General features: G+C 36.5%; 6 protein-coding genes and 1 pseudogene across 7 annotated transcripts; 2 read left to right on the forward strand and 5 right to left on the reverse strand.

Annotated features, from left to right (window-relative positions):
- Positions 1-1,791: 1,791 nt before the first annotated feature.
- On the forward strand, positions 1,792-4,170 carry LOC104726429 (farnesol kinase, chloroplastic-like). Its single transcript, XM_010445293.3, has 5 exons — positions 1,792-2,414; positions 2,978-3,045; positions 3,135-3,266; positions 3,446-3,561; positions 3,657-4,170. Exons 1-5 carry the CDS (start codon positions 2,112-2,114, stop codon positions 3,947-3,949), a joined length of 912 nt encoding a protein of 303 aa, XP_010443595.1. The 5' UTR covers positions 1,792-2,111; the 3' UTR covers positions 3,950-4,170.
- LOC109127731 (uncharacterized) lies at positions 4,054-4,498 on the reverse strand. The gene has a single exon (XM_019233190.2). It carries the CDS (start codon positions 4,496-4,498, stop codon positions 4,250-4,252), a length of 249 nt encoding a protein of 82 aa, XP_019088735.1. The 3' UTR covers positions 4,054-4,249.
- LOC104726431 (SAGA-associated factor 11) lies at positions 4,265-6,894 on the forward strand. 2 transcript variants are annotated; one of them, XM_010445295.3, is made up of 5 exons: positions 5,145-5,405; positions 5,626-5,700; positions 6,050-6,361; positions 6,478-6,530; positions 6,623-6,894. In XM_010445295.3, exons 2-5 carry the CDS (start codon positions 5,662-5,664, stop codon positions 6,624-6,626), a joined length of 408 nt encoding a protein of 135 aa, XP_010443597.1. In that variant the 5' UTR covers positions 5,145-5,405; positions 5,626-5,661; the 3' UTR covers positions 6,627-6,894. The 2 variants fall into 2 exon arrangements, with proteins under 2 accessions (XP_010443596.1, XP_010443597.1); XM_010445294.3 differs by having other exon boundaries at positions 4,265-5,405; positions 6,478-6,894.
- Positions 6,895-10,107: 3,213 nt separating this feature from the next.
- Positions 10,108-11,287, reverse strand: LOC104728975 (uncharacterized). Its single transcript, XM_010447880.3, has one exon. It carries the CDS (start codon positions 11,276-11,278, stop codon positions 10,142-10,144), a length of 1,137 nt encoding a protein of 378 aa, XP_010446182.2. The 5' UTR covers positions 11,279-11,287; the 3' UTR covers positions 10,108-10,141.
- Positions 11,288-11,826: 539 nt separating this feature from the next.
- On the reverse strand, positions 11,827-12,821 carry LOC104728976 (uncharacterized; annotated as a pseudogene).
- Positions 12,822-14,470: 1,649 nt separating this feature from the next.
- Positions 14,471-15,689, reverse strand: LOC104726432 (RING-H2 finger protein ATL63-like). Its single transcript, XM_010445296.3, has one exon. The coding sequence runs from the start codon at positions 15,541-15,543 to the stop codon at positions 14,587-14,589; it is 957 nt and encodes a 318-aa protein (XP_010443598.1). The 5' UTR covers positions 15,544-15,689; the 3' UTR covers positions 14,471-14,586.
- A 2,761-nt stretch (positions 15,690-18,450) lies between these two features.
- Positions 18,451-20,245, reverse strand: LOC104726433 (ran-binding protein 1 homolog c). Its single transcript, XM_010445297.3, has 4 exons — positions 19,985-20,245; positions 19,732-19,883; positions 19,508-19,633; positions 18,451-18,947 (listed from the first exon to the last, which is right to left on the reverse strand). The coding sequence occupies exons 1-4, from the start codon at positions 20,134-20,136 to the stop codon at positions 18,727-18,729; spliced, it is 651 nt and encodes a 216-aa protein (XP_010443599.1). The 5' UTR covers positions 20,137-20,245; the 3' UTR covers positions 18,451-18,726.
- Between the last annotated feature and the right edge of the window lie 959 nt (positions 20,246-21,204).

Below are 21,204 nucleotides of genomic sequence, written 5' to 3' on the forward strand. Positions count from 1 at the left end.
GTATTGTTTTAGTTAAAACATCTTATATTTTGAAAAAAGAAAGTAGTATATTTGAAGATAATTAGTACTTTCTTTTTATTTAATTCTTTGTTAACTCATTAACTACTCAATTTATTTTGGGTGTAATTTGTGAAAGCTTTTCAGATTAGTAAAGAGATTTAATAATTACATAGAGGATATAGTATAAATACGATGGTTGGTTCGTATTTGGTTTGTTTATATAATTAGAACAAGCCTCTCTGACTAATCCAACGTCATGGTGTTTCATGTGATGCCAAGATAGGTTGGTTAACTAGTTATGCGGTCTTATCGGTTGGTTAACTAGTTATGCGGTCTTATCGGTTGGTTACTTATGTCATTAATTGAGCTTAACATTTTTAAGCAATGATTTAATAACTACTAAGCAAGAAAATTCAGTTTTGTTGGTGGATTAGTTGTGATTTAAATGACAAAGCAAAAGGTATTATAGTAGTAATACTTTCTAAAACTTCATAGTTTTTTTTTTTTTTTTTTTTGAAAAAAAGAAAGGTATTTTAGAATACCTCATATGCCCTTTTGCTCTCAAAGCATCGAACCCTTCACGCGCTGCATTAACAATGCCTTCGAGACCAGACATGCTAGTAGAGCGAAGGCGAAACTTCATACAAAGTTTTATACTACTAGCTTTACTAATTCAAGTTTTCTAACAATGGATTCGAAACTCTCATAAACCGTTTTGATTCAATAAAAAAAAAAAAAAAAAGACAGAACAGGTTCTGATGTTATTTTGCCCGTACAACTGGAAAACACATGCAAGTGTGTGTACTTGTTAAAGAGATATACACACCAATAGCGAATAATTGAGATTTTTTTTTAATTTTTCTTTTATCAAAAAACAAATAATTGAGGATTGTTAAACAAACAAGAAAAATAATAATATGTGAGGATTAGGTTGGCATTATTTGATGAAAAAATATTGAAGAAAAAACTCAAACACTGATATCAATTGAAATTTTTAAAAACTGGTTTTGTTTTTTTAATAAAGAAGTAACAAGGGAAGAGACGTGTGGTCAAGTGTCTCGGCAAGCCATGTGAGGAAATCTGAATCACTTTTCTATACTTATCAAATCTGAGTAATTTGCACAATAATTGAATTGTCTTTCATACAACAACTGAACAGAATAATCATGAGAGAAAAAAATGATGATTTGATTGGAAAAGCAAAACCATAAAAATATTGACTTTCTGACTCTAAAAGTCAACTACAAACTAGCCGGAATTGTTTAGCAAATATAAGCCCAAAATAGGCCCATAATAACAAATTGTGGTCCGTCTGGTTGACTGATCGTACCGCTTGATCTTACACTAATGGAATTGGGCTGTGATATGATTTTGAAGCCTATGAAGAACAAAATTAATCAAGCTCAAAAGGTGGACAAGCAAATTCTAGATCAGTAGACATTTTCCATAAAGACCAACGAGTTTAAATTTCATAACAAGCATAGTGAATACATGTTGGATTAATCTTGTTTATAATGACCACCCTTGCAAAACACACGAATAGGATAAATCATGTTGGAACTTGTAAGCAGTAAATCATGTTGAAAATAGTAAAAAAAATTACATGCGGTTTTGGTCACAAATACTCCGGCAAAACTCGCACTAGTTTTCTAACTCTCTCATTAGTCGAGTCGTATCCAACAAAACTTTGTGCTTCCCCTTAACAAACAAGAAGACTACCCAAAAAAAAAATAAAAAAAAAAATCAACAATTCGGCTAATCATGTGTAAACCAAAAAAATAGTTATAAATCAAACTAATAAACCAAAAAAAAAATTGCAATAAACCAGAAAACAAAACAATCACAGTAATCTAACAAAAGTGACCAGATTACAAAAGCTGAAACCAGATATAGTAAATAAAAAAAAAAAAAAAACACCCCTTATGGGAAATTAAATTATAGGGATATCATATGATATGCCCACTCTTCTTTCAGGGGAAATAAATATGGCTATCAAGAAACCAAATTATGTTGTGCGCTTCAACCAAACCCTAACCCTGCTGTCAAAAAATTAAATGAGGATGAGATGAAGAAGACAATATCCAAAGAAGAAGAAAAGGTCGTTGCAGGAAATGACTAGTACTACTACAACTAGTATTAATCTCTGCTCTTTCATTTCACCTCCTTCTCTCCCTTTCTTCTTCTCTTCTCCGATTCCACCACGATTCCTCACTCTTCGAATCCCGACCACACGCTCTAGGTTTCCGACGACGACTTATTCCCGTCGTAGGTCTCCTTCACTCGCCGCCGCTGCCGTGATGTTTCCCGAAAATTCGGTTTTATCGGATTTAAGCGCGTGTGGGATCACCGGCATCGTCGCCTTCTCCTGCCTCACTTTCTGGGGTGAGATTGGCAAACGCGGCTTCTTCGACCAGGTCCATCCTTTTCTCCCAATTTCACATACACCTCGATTCCTTTGATTTTGTTTTTTAATTTTTTTTTTTTTTTTTCTACTCGAAATCTGTAATTTCCCCTAGTAGAAACGTAGCAAATATAATATAATCTCTGACTTCTTCTTCAGTAGTTTAGTAGCTTTATCGAGTAACGGCATTAATGGCGACTACATTCAAACCAAACAAAAAGAAAAAGTCAATGAGAATGGAGACGCAATTGTATTGAACAATTCTGGTAAAATTATAGAGACGAATCTTCTACTCTGCTCAGAACCTAAATCGAGGATGCTTTTTTTTTTTTTTTTTTTTTGAAATCCGTGCTTAGAAATCACAATCTTTGATAAAAATATTAGCAAATATTAGAAATCACAATCCTGATGATAAGAGTTTGTATCTTTATGGTGCTGTTATAGATTGGACTTTGTTACTACTGATTACCAAATATTATTACACTGTAATGCATTTTTTTGTTGTTGTTGAAACTGAACTTTCATTGGTTTTCGCATCTGCGGTTGACATTGGTGTTTGTTTTTTTTTTTTTCCAGAAACTCATACGGAAGCTTGTGCATATAAATATTGGGCTAGTTTTTATGCTTTGCTGGCCGTTGTTCAGGTAATAACGGAATGAAAGGTTCGGATTTTGATAGGACCTCCTTGGCATTTCAGCTTCACCAGTTTAATCCCACATACCAATTATTTCAGCTCTGGGATCCAAGGAGCGCTTTTTGCATCCCTTGTACCTGGACTCAATATAATAAGGGTGCTATTGCTAGGCCTTGGAGTGTACCACGATGAAGGAACCATCAAGTCAATGAGCAGACATGGAGATCGCAGGTAGCTGATTCAGACAAAGTACTACCTATCTATATCATGCTTAGTATTTGACTTTACTTAGATCTCAATTTTTTAACTATCTCTTAGCAATCTTGGTTTCTGTGATCAAGATTCAGTTCTCTTTATTATTGCTTTGTGTCACTTCACAAAGTGTCTATAGTTGCTTTCTTCTGCACCAGGGAACTACTTAAAGGACCTCTTTATTATGCACTGTCAATCACAGTGGCCTGTATCTTCTGTTGGAAAACCTCCCCAGTCGCGATTGCCGTAATATGCAACCTTTGCGCTGGAGATGGTACGTACAGTTAGCTTTGGTTTGATCCAATAATATTACCAACTTTTGAATGATGAATTTTATACACGCGATGTTTCCTCACTTGCTGTTAAAAGGTATGGCTGACATTGTGGGGAGGCGTCTTGGAACAGAGAGGCTTCCTTATAACAGAAACAAATCATTTGCTGGTAGCATTGGAATGGCCACCGCCGGGTTCTTAGCTTCTGTCGGCTATATGTACTACTTTGCTTCATTTGGTTACATCAAGGATAGCGTGGGAATGATTCTTCGTTTCGCCGTGATCTCTATAGCATCAGCTCTTGTGGAGTCACTCCCCATAAGCACCGACATTGACGACAATCTCACCATCTCTCTAACCTCTGCACTGGTCGGTGTTCTACTCTTCTAATAGCGCCCTCTATTTGTTCTGTATCATCAAATAAAGGGCTCAGCTAGATTGCCCCGGGGAGGTAAACTGCATTCATAATCCCCATCTTCTTGTATATGTACGTATTAGTGAAAAATCTCATATTGTTGTTGTCCATGGATCTTATTTTTCAGCTGCAATTGCAGCTAGGTACAATGTTGTAATGTTCTATCCAATAGTGAGAAATATGACGACTTTACATACGTTCTGCAATTTGTAATAAGACACTCAATACATGCAGTTGTTAGTTGTTTGGCCTGTGGCTATATATGCCGAAATATATTATTTGCTTACAACAGGTAAAGGCTTGAGTCTTCCACTCGAGGAAGCCTCCTCTTCTGACAGGTCGGACTGGTGACTGTAACGGCGTTTAAGACAAGGAAGCAACACGAGGAACAAGAGGAAGACGGCAAAGCTGATGACAAGAACTACAGTCAAGATCTCACCATGCATGGCGTAGTGTTTGTCTCTTGTGAAGGGAAGTCCCTCGGCGTCTACAGGACTCAAGGCCTCCACCGTCGAAGTTACCATTAGATCAGAGGTACACTCTCTTATTCTGAAATCTCAACTCCTGCTCATAATAGATTAATGGCTGCTTCATTCATCATCTTTCTTTGTTTATCTTCTCTGGGGGTTGTGTCTATTCCTATCTCCTCACTGAATATAAAATGAAACGTGTGAATATTTTACTCAAATGAAGAAAACTATGTCACCACCACAGAAGAAAAGAAGAAGAGTTTAAATAAATAAATATTAGTGGAGATAATTTAGTAGATGGATTTGTTGCATAAAGGTTGGTGTAGAAAGTGAGAGTAGGACGTGCATGATTGCGCTACATCACGACGTCGTTGTCGTCGTTTGAAATACAAAATCCTTATCGTGTGGCTCCCATACCGGTGACTTTCCCGGAAGTTTCCGTAAGAGAGAAGGAGTCCCCTCCTCGTGTCTCACATTCTCTTGTCTCTTCTTTTTCTGCCTTACTTTCTCCAAACAAAAAAAAATACAAAAATTATTAACTGTTATATTTTGTTCCATTCAAAAAATATCTATCTTCTCACGTATTGTCCAAACTAGAAAACGTTGTATTTGTATGCTTGTGTTGTAGGATTGAGTGATTCTGAAAGATTTCAGAAGAAAACAAAAAAAAAGTTGCAATTTTGCCAAACAACAAAAAGAAAAGAAAAGCAGCAATACATGTTTGAATGGGCCTTGAGATGGGCTTTTATAAAAAGTTTTTAGCAAAAATTAGGCGACTTGGAGTGCAGGTCGCGATGAAAGAGAAAGCGTGTCGTTTATAAAATGAAGAGAAGAAACGCTTGCCGTTTACTGTTTTTAGCTTTTGGCCTAGATTGGTCGTTTCTTCTCCGCCTCGAGTTGAAGTTAAAAACTTTCTCTCCGTCCTCCGTTCACCGCCGCGACTCAGCTGTCTAATAATACTGTAAGCTTTCTAATTCCATGAAGATTTCGTATCTTTGTTTTTTTTAATGTATATAGACTTGATTCGTTTGTATAAAATTGATTTCGAACCTCTGAAAAAACGAATCTGGTAGATACAGCGATCACATCCTCGATTATCATCGGTTCGTGGAGGATTCAGTCTCTAATTGTAGTCACCTTATTTACGATTTGGTTTTGATTTTGGGTGTTTTTTTTGGCAGACGTGATTGTCCATCTCGATTGATAGAGGGATTCAAATGTCTGGGGCAGATGGTAATAAATCTTCTCAAACTGAGGTATTTTGTTCACTTAGTCTCATCTGATGATAAATTGGTTTGCTGCTGTGTATAGGATATACAATCTGCTATTGAACTCAGTTTCAACATTTAACATCAATTTTACTAGAGTCTGAAATTGGAAATTTAGTAACTTTGATAGACTAGTAGTAGTGTCTCTGTTAGTGAATAAGGTATACTTACTCATTGTTCCCCTTAATGAGCCGCACTTCAGTTAGTTAGAGAATCTTGGTGCCTATTTGAAAGACCAAGAAAAGGGAAACTGTTTTGTTAAAATTGCTCCTCCTTGTCAAAGCAATTTCCTGATGGAAACTACTAAGTTAAGAAGTTCTTTAATTTTTGTATGCAGCTTTCGTCCCAAGTTTTTCTTGATCTTGTGGATTCAGTGATTGCTGATGTAGCATCTGAGTGTCACCGGGTAGCACGACTAGGGCTTGACCGTGATTTGGAGGTAGTAGAAGAAGAGTTGAGGTTGTCTGTGGAAGCTCGTGCTAAGGTTGCTGATCCTAGCAACAACCTTGAAACCAACACCAAATTTGTTGTTGATATATTTGGTCAGACTCACCCTCCTGTAGCTAGTGAAGTCTTCAATTGCATGAACTGTGGGCGACAAATTGTTGCAGGAAGGTTTGCTCCTCATCTGGAAAAATGCATGGGAAAGGTGAATTGTCGCATGCCTCCTTCTTCTCCCCTGGAGAGCTGTAACCATTCCAAAATGTGTTGTTGAGCATCTAGTCCTCATTTTTTGTTTTGACTTCTTTGGCAATCATCTGACAGGGAAGAAAAGCTCGCGCCAAGGCGACCAGGAGCACTACAGCTGCTCAGAACCGGTACGCACGACACAGCCCAAATCCACGATATTCTCCTTATCCAAATTCTGTTAGTGAGAACCAGTTAGCAAGTGGATCACCTGGTGTCGCAGGTGAGGACTGCACAGTCCGAGAGAACGTAAAAGGAGGCTGAAACAACGTACGAGAAGCTTACACTGGACTGCAATGTGCCTAGTAACTGACTCGACCAGACTGGTATAAATCGTATTGCTAGGTTTTATATTCAGAGAGAAGGGGAAATCGAAAAGTAAGTAGTCAATCAGAGAAATGAGTGTTGGGATATCGATATTAATAGATATGCACCATTATGTCCAAATTACAAACTCTGTCTCTAGTATCAAAGAAACACTGCAGAATCCTCAAATTAACCGTTCCAACAGTTGTGTATATAGATTGTTTAACCAATACGAAGGCGTGGTCCATGATCCAAAACCAATCAATCTATTAGAGAGACGCATGACCAGTAGTCAGTACAGTGACATATACCGAGGTGGAACAAAAGTTGATTCTAAAAAGTAAAGATTTTTAGGAGTGATTAAAGTTGATCAATGCTGCAAGTAAATAGTACGATACGATACGATACGATAGTGAGCTTTAATTTGCAATATGCTTAGTATCGATACCTTTAACTTTTTCTATCGAACTCCATAATAAGATCTGGAAGAGTTTCTCAATATAAATATTAAATATAGTCACAATGGGGTCTGAAAAAAAGTCAGCTTGATGAGAATTAAGAAATAAAGACGATAACGTCGCGTTGATCTTCGGCGACACGGTCAGCGGTCACGGGGATCGTGGGTCGAGAGATTGCAAAGAGGCTGTTGACCATGTTCTTGTTAACGTCGAAACCCAGATGGAGAATCTACGGCGTAGCACGAAACCCGGAGATCAATTCCACGACGAAGATGTACAATTTCATGTCTTAAATCTTAACGCATATGAGAATGAGACTAAACAAAAAGTGTCTCCACTACAAGACATGGTGAGTGACGTGTTCTGCGTCACGTCATCGGGGCACATATATTAAATAAAAAAATTAACAAAAGTATCTATGATACGCTCATACGTATACTAACATCCTACAAAAATTAACAAAAAATTAATAAAAATTAACAAAACATATACTAACTTCCTACAAAACATTCCATTCATCATTGCTTAGAAGGTCGAACCGGTTCGTCACCGCTTTTCAAATAAAACCCTACATGGCTACAAATAGAATGCAACTATATTATTGTATTTATATACAATTAAATTTAAACTTAGTACTTAGTGCCTTTAGTGGAAACAATTACATTAATATAATTGGGTTTTATAATTTACGTTGATTTGTTAAATGGATTTTTGTTATTTTTTCTTCCTTTATTTTTTTTGTTTCCTTTGAAGATACAGTACATATGTCTAATCCAGGATATTAGTGGGTGCCGAGTTTTAGATTTAGTGGGTGCACAATCAAATTATTATTTAACAAACTACATTTAAAAAAAAAATAAAAACAACCTCTTCAATACGTCCGGCCCGGGATAATATTGTCACTAGTTATGCTACAACCTGTCTTATAGCTAAACTGTCACTAAATAGTTACAAATGTTTTTTAAAAGCTACATGCAATTAATAGTTGTTTTATTCGTTAATAATTAGTTTCTCGCAAAATTTTGTTACAAATTTGTATCGTTGTTAAATCATGTTTGTATTTAAGTGATCACTAATACAAATTGTAATCTTTAAACCAAGTTGTTTGGCAATAATCTTCAAACAAGTTGTAATCTTTTCCGAGTTGGCAATAATCTTCAAACAACTTGTTTGGCAATAATCATGTTTTATTAATCCTAGTTGTATCCAAAACAACTTGCATATTACTAATTATTTTTCTTTTTTCTTGTCAACCATTTTTTTTTTCATTCAAAGGAAAAGCCAAACGAAGGCCTACAATAAATTCAAATTTGTATTGGGTTGATGTGGTGTGATGAGAGATGAAAACCTCATTCCTTTGTAAGTGTAACACATGTACTCTGTGTTCACTAAGTTTCTGTAAAATCACAATCCTCCAATTAAGTTTTTGTTGGTTTGGGCAGCTGCATGTATATAATTACTGATAAGTGAGTTTTGATAAAAGAGTTGTCCACAAATCCTTTTTGAGCAATAAATCTTTTACTATTTTTTTCATAGTTCACCAGTTTTTGAGCTAAATCATTAAACCAAAATCCCATCATAAAGTAAGTGATTAGTAAAATGCATTAGCTTTCTTAGAATCAAAAGTGAGAAATAACCAAATGGATTTCAAGATATGTTCAGTTTTTTGTTTAATGACTTGATGAAATAATCCAAGATAACAGTGGGTGCAAAGTTTGATCAACTTTTTTTTTTGAACAATCCATCATACTTGATGGTTTATCTTCAAATATCTTCCTTCCTTCACCAACCATCTCTGAGCTACTATCATTGGATCCACTTGACTAAATCTTCATTAGAAAATTTTGCGACTGCTTATGAAAAATATACTGATAGAAAAAAGATGGAAAACAAAAGTTGCTTATTTGCGTTAATAACCCCATTTTTTCAAGTGGGTAAGATATATGTCTTGGAGAAAGACAAAAGTGGATAATCAAATTGTAAAGGAACTTCCTTTCTACATTGTTTCAAAGAGGAACAAAATATCAGAGAGCTCTCAAGGAGTCCAACAATGGACATTCCTCATCCACAAAGGGTTGTTGTTCCCTCCCCTCTACAAGCAACATCATGAGAGGATGCATTCTTTTGGTTCTGTTTTGAGAGATACCGAGAAACTATGCGATGTTGGTTCTGTTTTGAGACAATAATATTTCAGTATTTTGATTAAATGTGGCATGCTTTGTTTTTGTTTGCTATATATTTTTGAAGGGATTATTTCTTGTTGTGAGTCTACATGGACATAACTTAATTTTTTTCTTTCTCTTATGTGTCTCCTAAAGATTATTTCAGTCACTGTTTTTTTCATCATGTAATTTGGTTTGGACTCTTTAGAGCAGAGGAATGACACAATTAGCTTCTTTATGGTGTTGATGGACATTGGACTTTGTAACAAGTTGTTTGGCATCATTAACAACTTGTTTGAAGATTATTGCCAAACAAGTTGTTTTGTTGAAAAAATAAGAAGATTAATAAAACAAAAATAAGAATTTTCCAAAATTTATTGAACCATATAATGTTACTCACAAGGGTCATTTATATTATACATATTCATAGGTCAAAGGTTCGAACATTGAAAGTTCAATTAAGGGCGTAGTAGTCTTGGCTCTTGCGTCTTGTATTGTACAGTTTTTACAAGAAAGAGACAGTTGATTCAAGAGGGATATAGAAATAGGTTCACCTTTGTTGGAAAGCTTATCAACCTCATCACTCACTCCCACCGATTTTGTTTTCTTCTTGGCTTCCCATTCTGTGAATAGTTTAACTTTTGTCTTTGGGGAAGAATTGAGTTAATGTGAGAGAATTCAGGGTTATGACTAAAATAAAGTACAAAGAGTGTTAGAATAAGCAATCGAGATCAAAACGAAGAGAGCTTGAGATTGTAAAAGTAGATTTGTTGTTTGAATGGTTTAAAAGAAAAGACAAGACTCCAGACTTTCAAACTAACTCAGATCCCAGCTATTAGTCTTTTTTTTTTGAGGTGGAATATGGTAAGGGGCCCCGAGTCCGTCTCTATAAATTGTACTATGGATGATACATCTTTGATACCGATCCAGACTGACATTTGCTGATTCGTCGACATCCAAGACTCTGACTCCGTTAGAGGACATGCCGGAAAATGAGCTAGCAGGGACACAAAAAGGTTCGGACTTTGAGAGGAAAATGACGAGGTCTTCGATGTCTTGAGTGAAAACAGCGTTTCCTTGCTCGTCTATCTTGAACACCATTAAAAACTCTGTTTTCATTTTCACAATACCCTTGAAGATCTTGACGGTCTTCTTGTACCTCTTGACCAAGAAAGTTTCACTGGTGGTTCTTGACTCCACCAAGTGCTCGCTTGCGTAGCACGAATCCAGAAGGTCCCGCTTGGCCTTTGTCAGCTTGGGAAGGTTTTGAAACCGCAAGCTTTGCAACTTTGGGTTCTTGCTATGTTTGTGGAGATCCCATGATCCGATGAGGTGTCCGCCAGATCCAGGTATGCTTAACATGATGTCATCCTTGTTGGAAAACATCACAGGGGAGGAGAAGAAGCAGGGGTTTTCAATCGCGATGTTGATCCACTCGGGGTTACTTTGAGCGGGTCTGCAAAAGCTGAGTTGGGGTCCTAAAAACTTTATAGCCACGACACAGTCTTCATCCTCAGGAGAAGATGAGGACATGGCGACGTTGGTGACAACTTTGGTTTGGCAATGAGGCAGGGTTACAAGAGGAGGCAGAAAAACGCGTTTTGGATCTTTATCCGATGCAACCGGGTTTAGATCATCTTGAAGACGCACTATGCTGCTGTCGTCCTCCAAAGTAGCTACCCAACCATGGGATGACCCGATCGTTATCGTTACATCTTTATCCACCAACTCCAGAGGCACCTTCTTTTCCAAATGGGTGTATTTACTTTCAGTAGCATTCCAAATGACGAGTTTCCCGAGATCTGCTCCGCAAGGTTCAGCGCAAATGATGGAACAAGGAGGGGTTTGTGTCAAGGAAGTTGAGAAGCCATTGTTAGGGAGAACAGGAGATGATCTTACCAAAACAGGTTTCTGGAAGCAGAGCTTCGAGAGTTGGTTGAGAAGCAGAGACATGAATAATGTTATTAACGCAAATGATCTTCTCCACCAAAAAGGCACCACCATTAATACAAAAGGAAGTGACTTGCTGACCACGTATCCCTTCTCCAAATTAATTATTGTCTTTTTGGATATTTTCCTTTACTATTATAATTCCTTTTCTGCAACTATACCATAAATCTAATTAAAATTTGCAACTTCCCTTTTCCATTTCCTCCTTTTGTTGAATCTTTTATTCGGTCTTGGATACTGATCATAACATTAAGTTCTGGAATGATACTGATGTTCATGTAGTGATATATATATATCCCTATTACTTTGCTCTCACTTATTCACTCATTCTGTTTCATGTAAAAATGTATATAGAAGTCACCTTCTTCCTTTTAATTATTTATTTGATGTTATCAATAAGAATGAAATGTGAGCAAAGCTTCTCCAGGAGCATATGCAGAGAACAATAGAACATAAGATTTGGTGTTTGAAAGGTTATTTTAGTTTTTTTTTTTTTTAAAGATAAGACTCTAGACACGAACTTAATAGTAATTCCACCTGGTGCGATAGTGTTAAGTGGAAGACTGACGTCTCTTCCATTTTGGATCAGCCAGCTTGATATTTCTCCTTTCGTCGACGTCATTGATTTTAACATAGTTAGGTCGACACAAGCAGAGGCGGGTGCTAAAAAGGTTACATAAAGCTTCAGAACTTGTGACGTAAATGCTTTGATTTCCGATGTCTTCAGTGTAAACAGCGTTTCCTTCTTCGTCTATCTTGAACACCATTACTGCTTCTGTGTGCATTCTCGGAATACCTTCGATTATATTGGCGGTTTTCTTGTACAACTTAACCATGAAAGTTTCACCCGTGATTTCTGACTCTACCAAGTGTTCGCTTGTGTAGCACGAATCCAGAAGGTCTCGTTGCGTCTCGGTCATCTTGGGGTTCTGAAACCACAACCTTTGAAACTTGGGCTTCTTGCTATGTTTGTGGCGATCCAATGATCCGATGAGGTGGCCTCCAGATCCTGCTATGCGAAACATGCCTTCTTTCTTGGAAAACATGACAGGGGAGGAGAAGAAGCAGGGGCTTTCGATTCTGACGTTGATCCACTCGGACTTACTCTGAGCCGGTCTGCAAAAGCTAAGTTGGGGTCCCAAGTACTTGACAGCCACAACACAGTCCTCTTCCTCGGGAGAGGAGGACATGGCCACGTTGGTGACATATTGGGTTTGGCAATGAGGAAGAGTTACAAGAGGTGGCAGCAAAATGCGTTTTGGATCTACTTCCGTGTTCATATTCATATCTCCCACCTCTTTTCAAACGCTTCTAGGGAAAGGTGGACACCATCACCAGGCATCGTAGTAGTGACTCTTCCGCGATCCCCTCCACAAGGATCAGAACAGATCAAGACACCAGGAGGATTTAGAGTCAATGAAGTTAAGCCATTGTTAGAGAGAAGAGGAGGAGCGGATCGTACTATTACAGGTTTCCGAAAGCATGGTAGCTTCAAGGGCTGTTTGTGAAGCAGAGACATGAATGAAAAGCAAGAGAATTTGAGAAGGAAAACCAAATTCCTAATCAACGAATTGGTGGTTTTGTTCTCAAACTAAAAAAAACCCTACACGCACCTAATACAGTGGAGGAAATGACTTGCTCACCAAGTTATTGATATTTCCCATAATAATAGCTCTTCTTTTTTCGGATCGGTTCTCCAGGCCAATACCATATGTATAAGATTCTCATTAACTTTTTTTTCTTTTGTTTGTTAAAAGATATTCTCATTAACTTCCAAGTTGACTTTTTTATTTCCTACTTAAAATTCTAAGCCGCTCAAATAATATATTGTCTGGTTGGTTGGTGCGAAGTTCCAACATCTTCTATAATCTCTTTCATCCAAGCACAAAGAAGATGGAATCCATATGCCATGTCCTAATATGCAAGTGACTACAACTTTTATCTCACAGATGCTAAATTTTGTAGTCTACAAGAAAGCATATTTACACATGCTAAATCTTGCTTACAATAGGTAAAAGGGCTTGACTGTTCCGCTCGAGGAAGCCTCTTCTGACAGGTCGTTCTGGTGGCTGTCTTAAGACAATGAAGCAACACGAGGAAGACGGCAAAGCTTGTGTTGTTGGATTGAATGATTATGAAAGAGAAAAAATTCAGAAGAAACAACAAGAAAAGAAAAGAAGAAGAAGCCAATAAATTAAATGGGCCTTGAGATGGGCTTTTATAAAAAAAATTTAGCACGAATTATAATGTTACTCACAAGGGTCATTTATATTACATATCCTTAGGTCAAAGGTTAGAACATTGAAAGTTCAATTAAGGGCGTAGTAGTCTGGCGTCTTGTATTGTACAGAATTTACAAGAAAGAGACCGTTGATTCAAGAGGGATATAGAAATAGGTTCACCTTTGTTGGAAAGCTTCTCAACCTCATCACTCACTCCCACCGAATTTTGGTTTCTTCTTGGTTTCCCATTCTGTGAATAGTTTAACTTTTGTCTTTGGGGAGGGGAAGAATTGAGTTAATGTGAGAGATTTTAGGGTCATGTCTTAGATGTCTAAAATAAAGTACAAAGAGTGTTAGAATAAGCAATCGAAAAGTAAACTTTGAAAACAACCTCTAAGCTCATTATATGGGAAATCAATACTTTGATTGATCACTAAAAGGTTATATAGATTGTGGTCATTATATAGTTAACGTTTCTCGTAATTCATCACTCGTTTTATATTATTTATCTCTTTGTTCTATGATCGATGATGTAATGTACATGAAATTGACTAGTCTTAATAAAACTGCAAAGCATGGTGTCCTACTGAATATGAAACTGTATATGGAAGGTTGAAGAAGAGGCCAAAAATAATGGAAAATACAAAAGCATAACTTTAAGTTTGCAACAATAAGTTAAACAGTAGATGCTTTTGATCCCCCAAATGAGAAGTGAGTGATGTAGGCCTCTGAGATTCTCTCTCACATTTTTTCACTGCTGCTTTCTATGCTTTTTTCATTTCTTCGAAGTTTTTAATAATTTTTCTTACTTTTTTCGCATCACAACTCTTGATTTTACATGGGATCCAATTGAGAAATGATAACATAATTATAGATTACATGGCCTTTGCTTGCACAACTATTTGATGACATAATTAACAAACGTCATGATGTAATCACTAATCATAATCTCATAAGATTCAACCAAGAGAGCTTAATCAAATAGATTACCTCTTTTGGAGAGGCTTTTTGGTTATTCACATTCCATTTCCAAAACTGTTCACAGCACAACATTTTTTCTCATTAATCTATAATAGTATATAATATTGTTTACTTAGACGAATCTTGCGTCGCCGACGGGAACACTTTGTTACGCTCCGATCTACTACTAGTACTACTACAACTTAACATCCTCATCAACGAACTTGACGCTGATGACGTCATTGACATTGACCTCCGATCACCTCTTGATGATCCTCCACCGTCCATCTCCTCCTCATCATCGTACACTTCAATTCTAACCTCTCCTTCTCCAACGCCGTTACGGTCTCCGTATCCGTCGTCAACCCCTGTTTTGTGATCATCATCTTCGATCTCAGCAAGAGACAGTGAGAATCTCCGATCGTCTTCTCCGGATTGAGACAGTTGCAATCTAACCTCTGTTTCTTCTTGGACTACGGCGTCAACGGACGGCTTGAGGTTGTCTTCAACGGAGGCGGCGAGAACAGGGGAACGACAGAGAGGACACGTGGAATGAGAAGACAACCACATATCTATACACTCTACGTGAAACCCATGTCCGCAGTTTCTTAGCTTTCTTCCAAACTCTCCAACTTCCCACAAACCAAGACATATCACACACTCATCTTCTTCATCTTGATCCTCGTCATCTTCGTAAACGAACAGAGGAATCGAAGATATCACTGACAGATCCAAACCTTTGTCATCGTTTGTTGTAACGGCAGCTGCAACAACAGCAGGAGTATTAACTCCTCCACCGTCGAGTGGGAGAGAAGGTATGATTCTTGTTGTAGTCACTGTTCTTCTCCGGTTACTACGTCGTCTTCTCCGGCGGCGTCTAGCGGCTGAGGATAAATCTTGATGAGAGGGAGACCAGAAAAAGCGAGCGTAGAAATGGAGAAGCAAAACGAAGAGGACGACTAAGAGGAGGAAGACGAGAGCAGCTAAGAGGACATTGGAGTTGTAAGAAGATAAGATCTTGAGGAAGTTTGAGAGACTGCTTTTAACACTCATTGAGCCGTCTTCTTCTTCTTCCCTCATAATCATCTTTTTGCTTATTCAGAGACTTTTCTTTTGTTTCTCTCTTGGATCAGCTCATTATGATTTCTTTATTTGTTTTGAGAGTTAAACTATTTATATATGTATAACTATAAAGTAGTCAAGTGTATAGTATAGGGGAAATCAAAATCACGACGTATAAAAAAATACTAAAACAAATAGACAAATATTGAGAACAAAATAAATAAATAGATTAGTAGTCAATTCTCATTTATTTTATAAACCCATAAAATCAGGATATTTGGTCTACAATAAATTTATAAAATTTAAGAATATTTGAAAGAAAGTAACTCAGTCTCGAACCAATTGTCTTCCAGTTTGTCAAATATATGTACTATTATATGGATTACACATTGCAATGCATAATCTTTGTTTGGAATATTGATGAAATGTGATGTGTAGAAGTACTAGCAGCAGCTGGGAAAGTTGTGGGCCTTTCGTCTTTTAGTGTGTGCTGTGGTTGCAACCAAAATAATAGAGTTGGAGGAGGTTGTGAGTTTAAAAGAAAGGGTGGGGTTTGTTTTTGTATCTTTCTATCAACTATGATTTATATTGAATCAATCTGTTAGATATATAATCCTATTTAAGTTTTATTAAAATGTTTGATCTATACACTCACATCTATCTAGGTTCAAACCCTACACATTCCTTATCACTAAACAACTAACAAAATAGTCTCAATACATCAGGTAATCTCCTATATTGTCATTTAGTATTAGAAAAAAATCAAAAATATGTCATATAACGCATTAGAACAATTTATCTGATTTCTTTAAAGATTTGTTTAATGTTCTTTTCTCATCGCTTACATTCTTTCATAAGAAGATCAGAACATATCCCCTATAAATCGTGGAAGAATCGGAGAATTTTGTTTGTAGTCGCAAGAATAATTAAATTATACGTAAGATGAAGAAGTAAACAAATAAGACTAAAGAATAATAGAAGAGAAGTAGGTAATGGAGGTCACATGAAAGTTAGCTTAGAAAAGAAGGCAAGTAGGGAGATATACGGGTAGATTTAACGTGAACATAAAGCAAAAGTAGAAGACGAGGAACGCTATGCAATTTTTTCATCAAATCCTCTTTACACGTTTCTCTATTAATCAAATCTTATTCTAATACTACTATTGTTCTTCGTTTAAATAAAAAAGAACATATCGTATTATTGTATCATATCTTTATATACCTGCGAAATATATATATTCGATGTTCACAGGACCTAACCACGAGGAGCCGAGGATGGTCTTTGATGAAACTTGCAAAATCTTTAAAATTAAGTGACTCCTCAAGGCCACGGAGTTTACCCAAAAAAAAAGAACAAATTCCCATATGACTTTTTAGTGACAACTTGTTGTTCACTTCTCAAATAAGTTATAGAGTAATAGAATTAGGTTTCTTAACTTTCGGGTTGGCTGTGGGCACCCTTGATAAATCTCTTTTGCTTGTGCTTCAGAGAAGAGGTTTTCTTGCATCTTAAGACTAGTATTTTGTAAGGTTTAAGCCTAGTAGCCTATGCTTTTAGTTTACGGGCTCGTCCTCTTTCGTTTTAGGTTTGAGTTTTTCGGTTTTGTTTTAAGTATTTTCTTCTCTTGGATAAGATTTAGACTCCGAAGAATTCTTGTTTTCCGCCGGCTTAGACTCCAGGGACATTTATGTCGTCCACCGGCTTAAATTTCTCTTTTTTGGGCTTTGTATTTCACTTTGGTACCAAAACTAGTTCATTAATAAAATTTGAGATGACAAAAAAAAAAAGTTTCTTAACTTTCGATTAGCTAAGGGTCAGACATGTTTCCATATATGTATATACAATATCAGAGTTTTCATTATTTTTTTTATTTTTTTTTTGCATTATTTCACATATAAGTGGAGGTATAGCACTTGAGTGGTATAATAATTGTTGTCAATAGGTGTGAGAGAAAATGACACACCTTGAAAATGGCAGTCATGGAAATAATAAGGAAGATATAAATGTTAGATAGGTGAGTGAGAGGTCTGTGAAGGATTTAGAGTCTATGAACTTTATTGACCAAAAGTCACTCTTTCTTCCCATAAAATAAGGATTTGCAGTTGCCAACAGCACCTACTCCTTATTTTGGGCCTTTTTTTTTCCAACTTCCAAGCATTTAGCCTTCTTTACTTCTTTTTTACCTATCTTTGTTTGGTCATGTTGTAATTGTTAGCTTTATGCATTCAGTTCCTCCTTTTGGTTTGGTTCGAGTATCTTGAATATTTCTAATTTTGGAGAAATGGGTCGACATTTAGGGGGTTTTTAGTTTTAGCTTGGATAATAGATCATATAGTAAACAAAATTAACTGTAGTTACGATTATATCTTAATAGTATTCTTTGCATATATCTAACTAAAATGTGATTTAAGGATTTTATTTTTTAAACTACTATCAAAACTTGGTTCAGCTTTGATTTAATGAATTTTGTTTCGGCCTGGTTTGGGTTTTCGCCATTAATAGTAGCAAGTATAAGTGTATAACAGTTGACTACAATGTACAATTGTATGTAAGAAATAGTTACCTCTTACATCAAACCATTAATAAACTATCATATAACCAGTTACTAGTGGTAATGTGAAGATGAAATTGAAAGAAAAAAACACAAGTGTACTTTAGAAATGGGACATAAAAGATGCAATTAGAGATATGCAAGGTAGCAGGAACAGCTCATAGTCAGAAGGAAATAAATGGAGATAGATAAGTGCTTAAAACATGGTTTTATTGTGGTGGAGCCTTTCGTATTTTTTTGGGTTTAAAGCTTTATGGTCCAATAACTCTACTGGCTCCTAAACTAACTAACTAGTTTTCACTTTTCAGAACCACCACATTACTATCCCCTTTTTTTGCTGCAACACCAACATGTATGTCATTCACGAAAGTCGAATCTAATGGTCAATCTATATCGGATGATTTATGAAATAATCCGATGAGAAATACTATAAGAGACCACACAATAGTCAAACACTTACAACAACATTAAAAAAACAAAAGATGATAAGATTCTCATTCTCTAACACAGCGCGCAAAGACTCAAAAAAACTTTGAGAGATGACAATGGAGAATGACTCCTTTTGAAGCTACCATCATGCTCTCAGTGCCAAGTATATATATATTATATAAAACAGACGCAAAGCACTTGTGATCCCAACAACAACCACTTTTAACTCAAGTGCTCACCTCTGTTTTCTTCCCTTCTTCCTCCTTTGTATCTTTCTCTTCCTTTGCAGGGCTTTTTTCTTCTGCTTCCTTGGCTTTCTCCTCGCTTTTCTTTTCTTCAACCGAGAGATTCACTATTAAATCAGCAGCTTCATCGCCCTCTTTGCTCTCTTTACCTAGTTGCTGGCTTTCAGCAATCTCAGTGAACTTCTCCATAAACGTTTTGCAATCTGTTGATGCAACACTATCAATTAGCCACAGGAGAATCTAAAACCAAAGAGTTGACGCAGACTACGACAAGTGGTAGAAATGCAAAATGCCTACTCTTGCAAATGCCAACTCTCACAGCAAAGCAGAGTAACATAATCTTACATCTAATGTAAACATAAATACGAATATGGTAGTTGTTAATATCTAACAGATCACATAACCATTTTGTTTCATGTCTAGTGATAAGATCAACAACCTCAAGAAACCAACTGAGTCATGGACAATGGCAGTTACACCTTCACAAGTCATCTACACAACTATGTATCCCTGAATCTACATAACGAAGCAACATTCTAAGACTTTTTAAGCCCCGACACTACAAAAGCAGAACGGTTCTTGTTTTGAGCTGTCTATAAAGGACTTAATGAAAGGAAAAGAGACTTCAATCATCACAACTAAACTCTTCTAAATGGTAATTTTAAAAACTCCACTCAGACTCAACAAGCACGAATTACGACTTGAACAAAACAAAATGTAACCACATCAACAAGTACGCAGGGGATTCCACAAGCAAACTTACTCTCAATAGAAGCAAACCTAATGCAGAAAAGCTCATCCTTCAACTCGCCATCGGAAAAATCAGTAGCGTGCCATAAACAAGACTTTTCATTACCACTATGTTCCTGAACAGTCATCCCAGACGAAACTGCACAAGAAATAAAACACACAATCCCACACAACTTTTAGATACACAAAACAAGAGAGAAACACAGAAATGAGAAGAAGGTTACTAGCGAAACATACTGAGGTGATTGGCACAGATCTTTAGGGTTTTAGACTGTCTCATAACAAGCCGAACTTTGCCAGTCTGCTTATGCTTTAATAGCTTAACAGTTCCAGCTCCTCTCTCCTTCCATTGGTTCCCTTCTTTATCGAATCGATACATCTTCGATTTCCTACAGATCAATTACCACAACAAGACATCTCAATCAAACTCCGCGACACTAAACCTAACCAGAGCAAAGATATCGGAACGAATAGAGTAAGAGAAACATACAGATCGAGGACAGCGTCTTCATCTTCTTCGCCGGTGGAGACAGCAACCTCTTCAAGCCTAACGATCGGAGCGACCTGCGCTCCGGTGTCTTCATCTTCGTGGACTTCGGTTTCCTCTTCGCGGTTCTCACGCTCTGGCTCAGTGCTCGCCATCTTGGAACTGTGAAAAAGTGAGTTGGTCTGCTTTTGCAACTTTGGTCGTTCAGTTGTGGGAGAGAAGAAGTTTTGAGAACGGGGAGAACCAGAAGAAAAAAGTCGAGGGTTTTTAAAACTTTATAACCCAAAGTTAGGCTTCAGATTTATTTATTGGGCTAATAGGCCTTAAACATTGACCATTTAAGCCCATTAAGTCACTAATTCGACAATACGTACTTGATTTAATTTTGATGTATAAAATCATCCCCAATCAAATACTGTCTCTCCTTCGTAATATACTATGTTTTACAGATTTTTCATTGTTTCATAATATAAGATGTTTTCAACTTTCTAGACAATTTTTAGATTACTTTTATATTTTCTTATTGTTTTTTTATGCAGTCTTGTTTATAATTGGTTGAACTTTTGTAAAGTAGTTATTTTTTAATATGTGTGTTTTCACTCAAAACATCTTATATTTTGAAACGGAGGGAGTAGCTCAAAGTGAAGCCATTTTAGATGATCGACGACACTGAAGGAAGAGAAGAAGACAATATGGCTAAGGAATGCCACAGCACAAAAATGCATAAAGCTGATGTATCTTATTTCCTGGAAGTATTATACATTCTCTAAGATAACTATAAGAGTGTGTGCATATATTATCTTTTTATGTAGATGCTCATGAATGATCTCCATCCTTGACGCATCTGTTTTTTTCTTGGTTTTTGACTGCCTTCTGTCATTGTTTTTTTTTTACGCTTTATATCTTGAAAATTATCACTTATGTAGTTATGTACTTTGTGTGTATTGTGTGGATGACATTTGATAACCATGATAGAATTGTGAATTGTATACAAAATATACCATCCGGATTAAAAATAGTACATAACGAAAATCAATAGTATGTATATATGAACATTTTGGATACAACACAAGTACAGTAACATATTACACAAGTACATAGGACTGCCACAATTAGAAAGTACAGAGCAGGAAATTGATTTCCTTGAATTCTTTTATAATTTCTTGTATCCAATTTTGCCTTGTGTTTAAAGTACCGTTGCTATGATCTTTACATATGGTACG

The sequence above is a fragment of the Camelina sativa genome, chromosome 11, assembly GCF_030686135.1.
Source record: "Camelina sativa cultivar CO46 ecotype springtype chromosome 11, ASM3068613v1".
NCBI lineage: Eukaryota > Viridiplantae > Streptophyta > Magnoliopsida > Brassicales > Brassicaceae > Camelina > Camelina sativa.